Source organism: Chiloscyllium plagiosum, unplaced genomic scaffold (assembly GCF_037043375.1).
Source record: "Chiloscyllium plagiosum isolate Xiang-an unplaced genomic scaffold, Cpla_swu_hap1 HiC_scaffold_51, whole genome shotgun sequence".
NCBI lineage: Eukaryota > Metazoa > Chordata > Chondrichthyes > Orectolobiformes > Hemiscylliidae > Chiloscyllium > Chiloscyllium plagiosum.
The window spans coordinates 85,001-97,500 of NW_028270189.1; the positions used below are offsets into that span (position 1 = coordinate 85,001).

At 54.5% G+C, this 12,500-nt stretch overlaps 1 protein-coding gene across 1 annotated transcript in view; it reads left to right on the plus strand.

Moving 5' to 3' along the window:
- Positions 1 to 12,500, plus strand: part of LOC148134927 (protein capicua homolog) — a 39,821-nt gene that overhangs the window by 17,803 nt on the left and 9,518 nt on the right. Inside the window, exons 3-4 of the mRNA XM_087985226.1 lie at positions 586 to 712; positions 8,582 to 8,764. Coding sequence (XP_087841352.1) covers positions 586 to 712; positions 8,582 to 8,764 — 310 coding nt within the window. The remainder of the gene's footprint in view (positions 1 to 585; positions 713 to 8,581; positions 8,765 to 12,500) is intronic.

Sequence of the window (12,500 nt, forward strand, 5' to 3'; positions counted from 1 at the left end):
CTCCCCTCTCTCTCTCTCTCTCTCTCCCCTTCCTCTCTCCCCTCCCTCTCTCCCTCCCTCTCTCCCCCTTCCCTCTCTCCCCCTCTCTCCCCCTCCCCTCTCTCCCCCTCCCTTCTCTCCCCCTCCCCTCTCTCCCCTGCCTCTCTATCCCCCTCCCTCTCTCTCCCCCCTCTCTCCCCCTCCATCTCTCCCCCTCCCTCTCTCCCCCTCTCTCCCCCGCCCTCTCTCCCCCTCCCTCTCTCCCCCTCTCTCCCCCGCCCTCTCTCCCCCTCTCTCCCCCTCCCTCTCTCCCCCTCCCTCTCTCTACCCCTCCCCTCTCTCTCTCTCCCTCACCCCTCCCTCTATCTCCCCCCTCCCTCTCTCTCCCCCCTCCCTCTCTCTCCCCCTCCCTGTCTCTCCCCCTCCCCTCTCTCCCCCTCCCCTCTCTCCCCCTCCTCTCTCTCTCCCCCTCCTCTCTCTCTCCCCCTCCTCTCTCTCTCCCCCTCCCCTCTCTCTCCCCCTCCCCTCTCTCCCCTACCCCTCTATCTCCCCCACCCCCCCGTGGGCCTGTGTCTGTGCTAACAGGATTGCTCTGCCCACCTGCAGCTTTCTGCTAACCACTGGAGTGGAAACGGTCTGCGTCCCACCTGAAAAGCGAAGGACCAAGTCTCTCAGCGCACTGCCCAAGGAGCGGGACTCCTCGTCTGAGAAAGATGGCCGGAGTCCGCACAAGGTAGGCCGAGGGGAGGGGGAGGGAGGAGGGAGGACGGAGGCGGGAAGGGAGAGGGGAGGCTGCGGGGGGATGGTGAGTGAGAGGGGAGGCTATGCTTCTGGGCAGTCTGGGAGACCGAGCGACCTCATGGTGCTTGGCGCTCATGTCGTCATGTTCTCGATGGGTTCCCAGAACACCATGAAAATACGCCGTTCGGTTAGGGTGGATTGGCCATGCTAAATTGTCCCATAGTGCCCAGGGATGTGCAGGTTAGGGTGGATTGGCCATGCTAAATTGTCCCAGAGTGCCCAGGGATGTGTAGGTTAGGGTGGATTGGCCATGCTAAATTGTCCCAGAGTGCCCAGGGATGTGCAGGTTAGGGTGGATTGGCCACGCTAAATTGTCCCATAGTGCCCAGAGATGTGCAGGTTAGGGTGGATTGGCCGTGCTAAATTGTCCCATAATGCCCGGAGATGTGCAGGTTAGGGTGGATTGGCCGTGCTAAATTGTCCCATAGTGCCCAGGGATGTGCAGGTTAGGGTGGATTGGCCATGCTAAATTGTCCCGTATTGTCCAGGGACGTGTAGGTTAGGGTGGCATTGGCCGTGCTAAATTGTCCCATAGTGTCCAGGGATGTGCAGGTTAGGGTGGATTGGCCGTGCTAAATTGTCCCATAGTGCCCAGGGATGTGCAGGTTAGGGTGGATTGGCCATGCTAAATTGTCCCGTAGTGCCCAGGGATGTGCAGGTTAGGGTGGATTGGCCGTGCTAAATTGTCCCGTAGTGGCCAGGGATGTGCAGGTTAGGGTAGATTGGTCGTGCTAAATTGTCCCATAGTGCCCAGGGATGTGCAGGTTAGGGTGGATTGGCCATGCTAAATTGTCCCGTAGTGCCCAGGGATGTGCAGGTTAGGGTAGATTGGTCGTGCTAAATTGTCCCATAGTGCCCAGGGATGTGCAGGTTAGGGTGGATTGGCCATGCTAAATTGTCCCGTAGTGCCCAGGGATGTGCAGGTTAGGGTGGATTGGCCATGCTAAATTGTCCCGTAGTGCCCAGAGATGTGCAGGTTAGGGTGGATTGGCCGTGCTAAATTGTCCCATACTGCCCGGAGATGTGCAGGTTAGGGTGGATTGGCCATGCTAAATTGACCCAGAGTGCCCAGGGATGTGCAGGTTAGGGTGGCATTGGCCGTGCTAAATTGTCCCATAATGCCCGGAGATGTGCAGGTTAGGGTGGATTGGCCATGCTAAATTGTCCCGTAGTGGCCAGGGATGTGCAGGTTAGGGTAGATTGGTCGTGCTAAATTGTCCCATAGTGCCCAGGGATGTGCAGGTTAGGGTGGATTGGCCATGCTAAATTGTCCCGTAGTGCCCAGGGATGTGCAGGTTAGGGTGGATTGGCCATGCTAAATTGTCCCGTAGTGCCCAGAGATGTGCAGGTTAGGGTGGATTGGCCGTGCTAAATTGTCCCATACTGCCCGGAGATGTGCAGGTTAGGGTGGATTGGCCATGCTAAATTGACCCAGAGTGCCCAGGGATGTGCAGGTTAGGGTGGATTGGCCGTGCTAAATTGTCCCATAATGCCCGGAGATGTGCAGGTTAGGGTGGATTGGCCATGCTAAATTGACCCAGAGTGCCCAGGGATGTGCAGGTTAGGGTGGATTGGCCATGCTAAATTGTCCCATAATGCCCAGAGATGTGCACGTTAGGGTGGATTGGCCGCGCTAAATTGTCCCAGAGTGTCCAGGGATGTGCAGGTTAGGGTGGATTGGCCGTGCTAAATTGCCCCATAGTGTCAAGGGATGTGTAGGTTAGGGTGGATTGGCCATGCTAAATTGTCCCATAGTGCCCAGGGATGTGCAGGTTAGGGTGGATTGGCCGTGCTAAATTGCCCCATAATGCCAGGAGATGTGCAGGTTAGGGTGGATTGGCCGTGCTAAATTGCCCCATAGTGCCCAGGGATGTGCAGGTTAGGGTAGATTGGCCGTGCTAAATTGCCCCATAGTGCCCAGGGATGTGCAGGTTAGGGTAGATTGGCCATGCTAAATTGCCCATAGTGCCCAGGGATGTGCAGGTTAGGGTGGATTGGCCATGCTAAATTGTCCCATAGTGCCCAGGGATGTGCAGGTTAGGGTGGATTGGCCATGCTAAATTGTCCCGTAGTGGCCAGGGATGTGCAGGTTAGGGTGGATTGGCCATGCTAAATTGTCCCGTAGTGGCAAGGGATGTGCAGGTTAGGGTGGATTGGCCATGCTAAATTGTCCCATAGTGCCCAGGGATGTGCAGGTTAGGATGGATTGGCCGTGCTAAATTGTCCCATAGTGCCCAGAGATGTGCAGGTTAGGGTGGTTTGGCCGTGCTAAATTGTCCCATAATGCCCAGAGATGTGCAGGTTCGGGTGGATTGGCCATGCTAAATTGTCCCATAGTGCCCAGGGATGTGCAGGTTAGGGTGGATTGGCCATGCTAAATTGTCCCATAATGCCCAGAGATGTGCAGGTTAGGGTGGATTGGCCGTGCTAAATTGTCCCATAGTGTCCAGGGATGTGCAGGTTAGGGTGGATTGGCTATGCTAAATTATCCCGTAGTGTCCAGGATTGTGTAGGTTCGGGTGGATTGGCCATGCTAAATTATCCCATCGTGTCCAGGGATGTGTAGGTTCGGGTGGATTGGCCATGCTAAATTGTCCCGTAGTGTCCAGGGACTTGTAGGTTAGGGCGGATTGGCCATGCTAAATTGTCCCGTAGTGCCCAGGGATGTGCAGGTTAGGGTAGATTAGCCATGCTAAAGTGTCCCATAGTGTCCAGGGATGTGCAGGTTAGGGTGGATTGGCCATGCTAAATTGTCCCATCGTGCCCAGGGATGTGCAGGTTAGGGTGGATTGGCCATGCTAAATTGTCCCATACTGTCCAGGGATGTGCAGGTTAGGGTGGATCGGCCATGCTAAATTGTCCCATAGTGCCCAGGGATGTGCAGGTTAGGGTGGATTGGCCATGCTAAATTGTCCCATCGTGCCCAGGGATGTGCAGGTTAGGGTGGATTTGCTGTGCTAAATTGTCCCATAGTGCCCAGGGATGTGCAGGTTAGGGGGAATTGGCCATGCTAAATTGTCCCATAGTGTTCAGGGATGTGCAGGTTGGGGTGGATTGGACATGCTAAATTGTCCCATAATGCCCAGGGATGTGCAGGTTAGGGTGGATTGGCCATGCTAAATTGTCTCATAGTGCCCAGGGATGTGCAGGTTAGGGTGGATTGGCCATGCTAAAATTGTCCCATAATGCCCAGGGATGTGCAGGTTAGGGTGGATTGGCCATGCTAAATTGTCTCATAGTGCCCAGGGATGTGCAGGTTCGGGTGGATTGGCCATGCTAAATTGTCCCGTAGTGCCCAGGGATGTGCAGGTTAGGGTGGATTGGCCATGCTAAATTGTCCCGTAGTGTCCAAGGATGTGCAGGTTTGGGTGGATTGGGCATGCTAAATTGTTCCGTAGTGCCCGGAGATGTGCAGGTTAGGGTGGATTGGCCATGCTAAATTGTCCCATAGTGTCCAGGGATGTGCAGGTGAGGGTGGATTGGCCATGCTAAATTGTCCCATAGTGCCCAGCGATGTGCAGGTGAGGGTGGATTGGCCATGCTAAATTGTCCCATAGTGTTCAGGGATGTGTAGGTTAGGGTGGATTGGCCATGCTAAATTGTCCCATAGTGCCCAGGGATGTGCAGGTTAGGGTGGATTGGCCATGCTAAATTGTCCCATAGTGCCCAGCGATGTGCAGGTTAGCATGGATTGGCCATGCTAAATTGCCCCATAGTGCCCAGGGATGGTGCAGGTTAGGGTGGATTGGCCATGCTAAATTGTCTCATAGTGCCCAGGGATGTGCAGGTTAGGGTGGATTGGCCATGCTAAATTGTCCCGTAGTGCCCAGGGATGTGCAGGTTCGGGTGGATTGGCTATGCTAAATTGTCCCGTAGTGTCCAAGGATGTGCAGGTTAGGGTGGATTGGGCATGCTAAATTGTCCCGTAGTGCCCAGGGATGTGCAGGTTAGGGTGAATTGGCCATGCTAAAATGTCACGTAGTGTCCAGGGATGTGCAGGTTAGGGTGGATTGGCCATGCTAAATTGTCCCATAGTGCCCTGGGATGTGCAGGTTAGCGTGGATTGGCCATGCTAAATTGTCCCAAAGTGCCCAGGGATGGTGCAGGTTAGGGTGGATTGGCCGTGCTAAATTGTCCCGTAGTGCCCAGGGATGTGCAGGTTAGGGTGGATTGGCCATGCTAAATTGTCCCATAGTGCCCAGGGATGTGCAGGTTAGGGTGGATTGGCCATGCTAAATTGTCCCGTAGTGTCCAGGGATGTGCAGTTTAGGGTGGATTGGCCGTGCTAAATTGTCCCATAGTGCTCAGGGATGTGCAGGTTAGGGTGGATTGGCCATGCTAAATTGTCCCATAGTGTCCAGGGATTTGCAGGTTAGCGTGGTTTGCCGTGCTAAATTGTCCCATAGTGTCCAGGGATGTGTAGGTTAGGGTGGATTGGCCTTGCTAAATTGTCCCGTAGTGCCCAGGGATGTGCAGGTTAGGGTGGATTGGCCATGCTAAATTGTCCCATAGTGCCCAGCGATGTGCAGGTTAGGATGGATTGGCCATGCTAAATTGTCCCATAGTGCCCAGCGATGTGCAGGTTAGGATGGATTGGCCATGCTAAATTGTCCCGTAGTGCCCAGGGATGTGCAGGTTAGGGTGGATTGGCCGTGCTAAATTGTCCCATAGTGCCCAGGGATGTGCAGGTTAGGGTGGATTGGCCATGCTAAATTGTCCCGTAGTGCCCAGGGATGTGCAGGTTAGGGAGGATTGGCCATGCTAAATTGTCCCATAGTGCCCAGCGATGTGCAGGTTAGGGTGGATTGGCCATGGGGAATTGTTCGGATACTCGGAATAGGGTAGGGAGTGGGTCTGGGTTGGAGTGTCTGAGTCTGAGTCTTTGTGTCTGTGTGAGTGTGTGTTTCTGTGTGAGTGTGAGAGAGTGTGCGCGTGCAAGAGAGGGATGTGTATCTGTGTGAGAGAGTGTGAAAGAGAGAGGAAGAGAGCGCAGGAGACAGAGAGTGTGTCTGAGAAACAGAGAGTCTGTGTTGGAGAAGGAGTGTATGTGTGTGAGAGAGAGTGTGTGTGTGTCTGTGCATAGCCCCTGTCACTCTCGCACTATGTGGGGGTGCGGGATAGTTGGAGATGACAAGTGCTCAGTCAGGGAGAGCGGTGAGGAGCCTCTGTCAGCGTGTGTGGAGGTGCTGACACTGTGTGGGAGCCGCGGTGATGATGCATAGTTTCCCAGTAGCCCCGACTGATCTCAGCATGATTCGCCGTCTCAAATAACCACGGGAACCTTCAGCAGCAGCAGGCTGCTCCCTCAGGGGGAACCGGTTACTCGGGGACAGCAGGGGAGGCCATTCTGTCCCTCAAACCAGTTACACAGGGACAGCAGGGGAGGCCATTCTGTCCCTCAAACCAGTTACACGGGGACAGCAGGGGAGGCCATTCTGTCCCTCAAACCAGTTACACAGGGACAGCAGGGGAGGCCATTCTGTCCCTCAAACCAGTTACACAGGGACAGGTGGGAAGGTCATTCAGCCCCTTGAGCATTTTGTGGCGATGACAGTACAGAAACCACCCCCCCCCCCCCCACAGCTGGTGAGTGTGTCATTATCGTCCTCACAGACGTCACCCTCCCGTTCTATCACCGTCCCCTTCGGTTCCTCCCCCCACTCCCCACTTTTGTGTCTGTGCAGCTTCCCCTGAAAGGGACTGAATTTACCTCACCCCCTCTCTCAGGGACACGCCTTGCTCCTGAATGGCCAGTTGGAATTTTAGTAAGTGATTGCGTGCGAGTTCTGACCCAGTCTGAACGGAGGAGGCTTTATCTTTGGGGACTCGGATGAAGCCTTCGATGATGGAACGGGAGAAGATTGAGCTGTCATCGAAGGTTTTAGTGGGACCACGACTGCAATACTGTGTCCAGCTTTATAATGGCATTCGATGCAGTCCTAAGAAGGTCCGGTGGATTAATTCCAAACTTGATTTCATGAAGAGAGAATGATCGGTTTTGGCCGATACTCTGGGGTTGAGAGAAAGGCCGTTTGAGGTAGGCCGAGGATGCTGAAAGGGATTGACAGAGTACACGGAGAGGCGATGCTTCCTCACGTGAGGCAGTCTGGACGGAGAGGTCACCATTTTTAGGATAAGGGGTGACAGATGAGAAGGACCCCTTACTCTCACAGAATGGTGCAGCTGTGGAATGCCCTCCCCCAGGGTGTGGTGGATGCTGGGACGTTGACTACACTTCGGAGGAGACAGACAGATTTTCACTGAGTGATAAGGCTGAAGGGTAATGGAGAGTGGACAGGAAGGTGGAGGAGAGATCAGTCATGCATGTGTGAGCAGGCGAGGGGCTGAACGGCCTCCTCCGCTGCTGCTAGTTCTTCTGAGCCTCTTCCTAATCTGAAATCCTTCCATCAGGTCACCCCAGAGCTTTATTCTGGTGTGGGAGGGGCTGCCGTGATGGGGATACCTCCAGGGATCGGCCTTTGATTCCCCGCACTCGCCCCCACCCAAACCTGTAATTTTCAGGAACTCTGTCTCCGCTGTCTGACCCAGAGTTCCCAGGGATGTGCAGGTTAGGGTGGATTGGCCGTGCTAAATTGTCCCATAGTGCCCAGGGATGTGCAGGTTAGGGTGGATTGGCCGTGCTAAATTGTCCCATAGTGCCCAGGGATGTGCAGTTTAGGGTGGATTGGCCGTGCTAAATTGTCCCATAGTGCCCAGGGATGTGCAGGTTAGGGTGGATTGGCCATACTAAATTGTCCCATAGTGCCCAGGGATGTGCAGGTTCGGGTCGATTGGCCATGCTAAATTGTCCCATAGTGCCCAGGGATGTGCAGGTTAGGGTGGATTGGCCATGCTAAATTGTCCCATAGTGCCCAGTGATGTGCAGGTTAGGGTGGATTGGCCATGCTAAATTGTCCCATAGTGTCCAGGGATGTGCAGGTTAGGGTGGATTGGCCATGCTAAATTGTCCCATAGTGTCCAGGGATGTGCAGGTTAGGGTGGATTGGCCATGCTAAATTGTCCCATAGTGTCCAGGGATGTGCAGGTTAGGGTGGATTGGCCGTGCTAAATTGTCCCATAGTGTCCAGGGATGTGCAGGTTAGGGTGGATTGGCCATGCTAAATTGTCCCATAGTGCCCAGGGATGTGCAGGTTAGGGTGGATTAGCAGAGTAATCGTGTAGGGGGAATGGGTCTGGTTGGGTTACCGTTCGGAGGGTGGGTGTGGTCCTGTTGGGCTGTTTCCACACTTGATGGAATCTAATATTCTGTGGTGTAGGCCCCAGGACTGAGAGGGTGTTGTACCAGTGCAAGGGAGCCAGCCATATTGACGGTTGGTCAGCGTTGATAATCGAGCACAGAGGTGGAAGGAAGCCTAGGCTCGACGGTGTGTGTGTGTTGGCCTTGTATCTAAGACTTTGCTCTCTCTCTCTCTCTCTCTGTCTCTCTTTCTCTCTCTCTCTCTCTCTCTCTCTCTGTCTCTCTTTCTCTCTCTCTCTCTCTCTGTCTCTGTCTGTCTCTCTCTCTCTCTCTGTCTCTCCCTGTCTCTCCCTCTCTCTGTCTCTCTCTCTCTCCCTCTCCCTCTCCCTCTCTCTCTGTCTCTCTCTCTCTCTCTCTCTGTCCCTCTCTCTCTCTGTCTCTCTCCCTCTCCCTCTCTCTCTGTCTCTCTCTCTCTCTCTCTCTGTCCCTCTCTCTCTCTGTCTCTCTCCCTCTCCCTCTCTGTCTCTCTCCCTCTCTCTCTCTCTCTGTCTCTCTCCCTGTCTCTCTCTCTCTCTCTCTCTCTCTGACCTCCCCACACCACAGCGCGAGAAGGACCACATCCGACGGCCAATGAATGCCTTCATGATCTTTAGTAAGCGTCACCGCGCCCTGGTGCACCAGCGACACCCCAACCAGGACAACCGCACGGTCAGCAAGATCCTGGGAGAGTGGTGGTACGCACTGGGACCCAAGGAGAAGCAGAAGTACCACGACCTGGCTTTTCAGGTAGGAGAGCACGCAGAGGCCATTCAGCCCCTCGGGACTGGTACACAGGGACAGCAGGGGGCCATTCAGCCCCTCGGGTCTGGTACACAGGGACAGCAGGAGGCCATTCAGCCCCTCGGGACTGGTACACAGGGACAGCAGGGGGCCATTCAGCCCCTCGGGTCTGGTACACAGGGACAGCAGGGGGCCATTCAGCCCCTCGGGTCTGGTACACAGGGACAGCAGGAGGCCATTCAGCCCCTCGGGACTGGTACACAGGGACAGCAGGAGGCCATTCAGCCCCTCGGGACTGGTATACAGCAGGGGGCAATTCAGCCCCTTCGGTCTGGTACACAGGGACAGCAGGAGGCCATTCAGCCCCTCGGGACTGGTATACAGCAGGGGGCCATTCAGCCCCTCGGGTCTGGTACGCAGGGACAGCAGGAGGCCATTCAGCCCCTCGGGACTGGTATATAGCAGGGGGCCATTCAGCCCCTCGGGTCTGGTACACAGGGACAGTAGGAGGCCAATCAGCCCCTCAGGTCTGGTATACAGCAGGGGGCCATTCAGCCCCTCGGGTCTGGTACCCAGGGACAGCAGGAGGCCATTCAGCCCCTTGGGTCTGGTACACAGGGACAGCACGAGGCCATTCAGCCCCTCGGGTCTGGTACACAGAGACAGCAGGAGATCATTCAGCCCCTCGGGCCTGGTATACAGCAGGGGGCCATTCAGCCCCTTGGATCTGGTACACAGGAACAGCAGGAGGCCATTCAGCCCCTCGGGTCTGTTCTGCAGGGACAGCAGGAAGCCATTCAGCCCCTCGGGTCTGGTACACAGGGACAGGAGGGGTCCTGTGAGTGTGTAAGAGACAGAGAGTGTGAGTGTGTATGAGAGAGTGTGTGTGAGAGAGAGTGTCTGTGTGTGAGTGAGTGTGTGTGAGAGTATGTGTGTGTGTGTGTGTTTCTGTGAGAGTGACTGAGTGTGTGTGTGTGTGTGTGAGAAAGTGTGAGTGAGTGTGTGAGAGAGATTGTGAGTGGGTGTGTGTGTGAGAGTGGGTGGGTGTGAGTGTCTGTGTGTGTGTGTGAGTGTGTATGTGTTTCTGTGAGAGTGTGTGTGTTTCTGTGAGAATGTGAGTGTATAAGTGTGTGTCTGTGAGAGTGTGTGAGTGTGTGTGTATGTGTGAGAGTGAGTGTGAGTCAATGTGTGTCTGTGAGACTGTATGTGGGTGTGAGTGTGTATGTGTGAGTATGGGTGTGAGAATGTGTGTGTCAGTGTGTGTGTGTGACTGTGTGTGAGTAGAGTGTGTGTGTGTCTGTGAGAGTGTGTGTGTGAGTGTGTGTCTGTGAGAGTGTGTGTGACTGTGTATGAGTGTGTGTCTGTGTGTGTGTATGTGTGAGACTGAGTGTGAGTGAGTGTCTGAGTGTGTGTCTATGAGAGTGGGGGTGTGTGTGTGAGTGTGAGTGTGTGTGTGCGTGAGTGTGTGTGTGTGACTGTGTGTGTATGGGTGTAACTGTGTGTGTGTGAGACTGTGTGTGTACGTGAGTGAGTGAGAGTGTGTGTCTGTGAGAGTGAGTGTGTGTGTGACTGAGAGTGTGTGATGAGTGTGTGTCTGTGTGAGAGAGAGTGAGTGTGTATGTGTGAGAGTGTGTGTGTGTGACTGTGTGAGTGAGTGTTGTGAGTGAGTGTTGTGAGTGTGTGTGTGTGACTGTGTGAGTGTTGTGACTGTGTGAGTGTGTGTGTGACTGTGTGTGTGTGAGTGAGTGTGTGTGTGTGAGTGAGTGTGGGTGTGTGTGTGAGTGAATGTGTGTGTGGATGTGTGGGTGGGTATGTGTGTGTGTGTGTGGGTATGGGTGTGAGTGGGCGTGTTTGTGGGTGGGTGAGTGAGTGTGGGTGTGTGTGTGAGAGTGTGGGTGTGTGTGTGGGTGTGGGTGAGTGTGTGGGTGTCTGTGTGTGTGGATGTGTGTGTGTGGGGGGGGTATGAGTGTTTAGGTGTGTGAGGGGATGTGTGTGTGAGAGGGAGAGTATGTGTGTATGTGTGAGACTGTGTGTCTGAGAGAGTGATTTTGAGTGAGTGTGAGTATGTGTGTGTGGGTGAGTGTGTGTGTGGGTGTGAGAGTGAGTGTGGGTGTGTGTGTGTGTGTGAGTGAGAGTGTGTGTGGGGGGTGTGTGGGTGTGAGTGTGTGTGGGTGGGTGTGTGAGAGTGTCGGTGTGTGTGTGTGTGTGTCTGTGTGTGTGGGTGTGTGAGTGTGTGTGTGTGTGTGTCTGTGCGTGTGTGTGTATGTATGTGACTGTGTGGGTGTGTGTCTGTGTGTGAGTGAGTGTGTGCCTGTGTGTGTGTGGGTGAGTGTGTGTGTGAGTGTCTGTGTATGTGTGTGTCTGTGTGTGTGTAAGTGTCTGTGTGGGTGAGTGGGTGTGTGTGTGTGTCTGTGTGGGTGAGTGTGTGTGTGTGTGTAAGTGTCTGTGTGAGTGTGGGTGAGTGTGTGTGAGTGTCTGTGGGTGTGTGGGTGTGGGTGTCTGTGTGTGTGTGGGTGAGTGTGTGTGAGTGTCTGTGTGGGTGTGTGAGTGTCTGTGGGTGTGTGGGTGAGTGTGTGTGTGTGGGTCAGTGTCTGTGTGGGTGTGTGTGAGTGTCTGTGTGCGTGAGTGTGTGTGAGTGTCTGTGTGAGAGTGTGGGTTTGTGTGTCTGTGCGTGTGTGTGTATGTGTGTCTGTGTGTGTGGGTGTGTGAGTGTCTATGTGTGTGTGTGTGTGTAAGTGTCTGTGTGGGTGAGTGTGTGTGTGTGAGTGTCTTTTTGGGTGTGTGTGAGTGTCTGTGTGAGTGTGTGTGGGTGTGTCTGTGTGTGTGTGAGTGTCTGTGTGGGTGTGTGTGTGTGGGTCAGTGTCTGTGTGGGTGTGTGTGTGTGAGTGTCTGTGTGTGTGTGTGTGGGTGTCTGTGTGTGGGTCAGTGTCTGTGTTGGTGTGAGTGTGTGAGTGTGTCTGTGTGGGTGTGTTTGTGTGAGTGTCTGTGTGGGTGAGTGTGTGTGGGTGAGTGTGTGTGAGTGTGGGTGATTGTGTGGGTGAGTGTGTGTGTGTCTGTGTGTGAGTGTGTGTGTGTGGGTGAGTGTGTGTGGGTGAGAGTGTGTGTGTGTGGGTGATTGTGTGGGTGAGTGTCTGTGTGGGTGAGTGTCTGTGTGGGTGTGTGAGTGTGTGTGGGTGTGTCTGTGTGTGTGAGTGTCTGTGTGGGTGTGTGTGTGGGTCAGTGTCTGTGTGGGTGTGTGTGTGTGTGTGTGTGTCTGTGTGTGTGTGTGGGTGTCTGTGTGTGGGTCAGTGTCTGTGTGGGTGTGAGTGTGTGTTTGTGTGAGAGTGTCTGTGTGGGTGTGTTTGTGTGAGTGTCTGTGTGGGTGAGTGTGTGTGAGCGTCTGTGTGGGTGAGTGTGTGTGAGTGTGGGTGATTGTGTGGGTGAGTGTGTGTGTGAGTGTGTGGGTGAGTGTGTGTGTGTCTGTGTGTGTGTGTGTGTGGGTGAGAGTGTGGGTGTCTGTGTGTGTGTGGGTGAGTGTGTGTGAGTGTCTGTGTGGGTGTGTGAGTGTCTGTGGGTGTGGGTGAGTGTGTGTGTGTGGGTGTGTGTGTGTCTGTGTGGGTGAGTGTGTGTGAGTGTCTGTGTGAGAGTGTGGGTTTGTGTGTCTGTGCGTGTGTGTGTGTGTGTGTAAGTGTCTGTGTGGGTGAGTGTGTGTGTGTGTCTTTTTGGGTGTGTGTGAGTGTCTGTGTGAGTGTGTGTGGGTGTG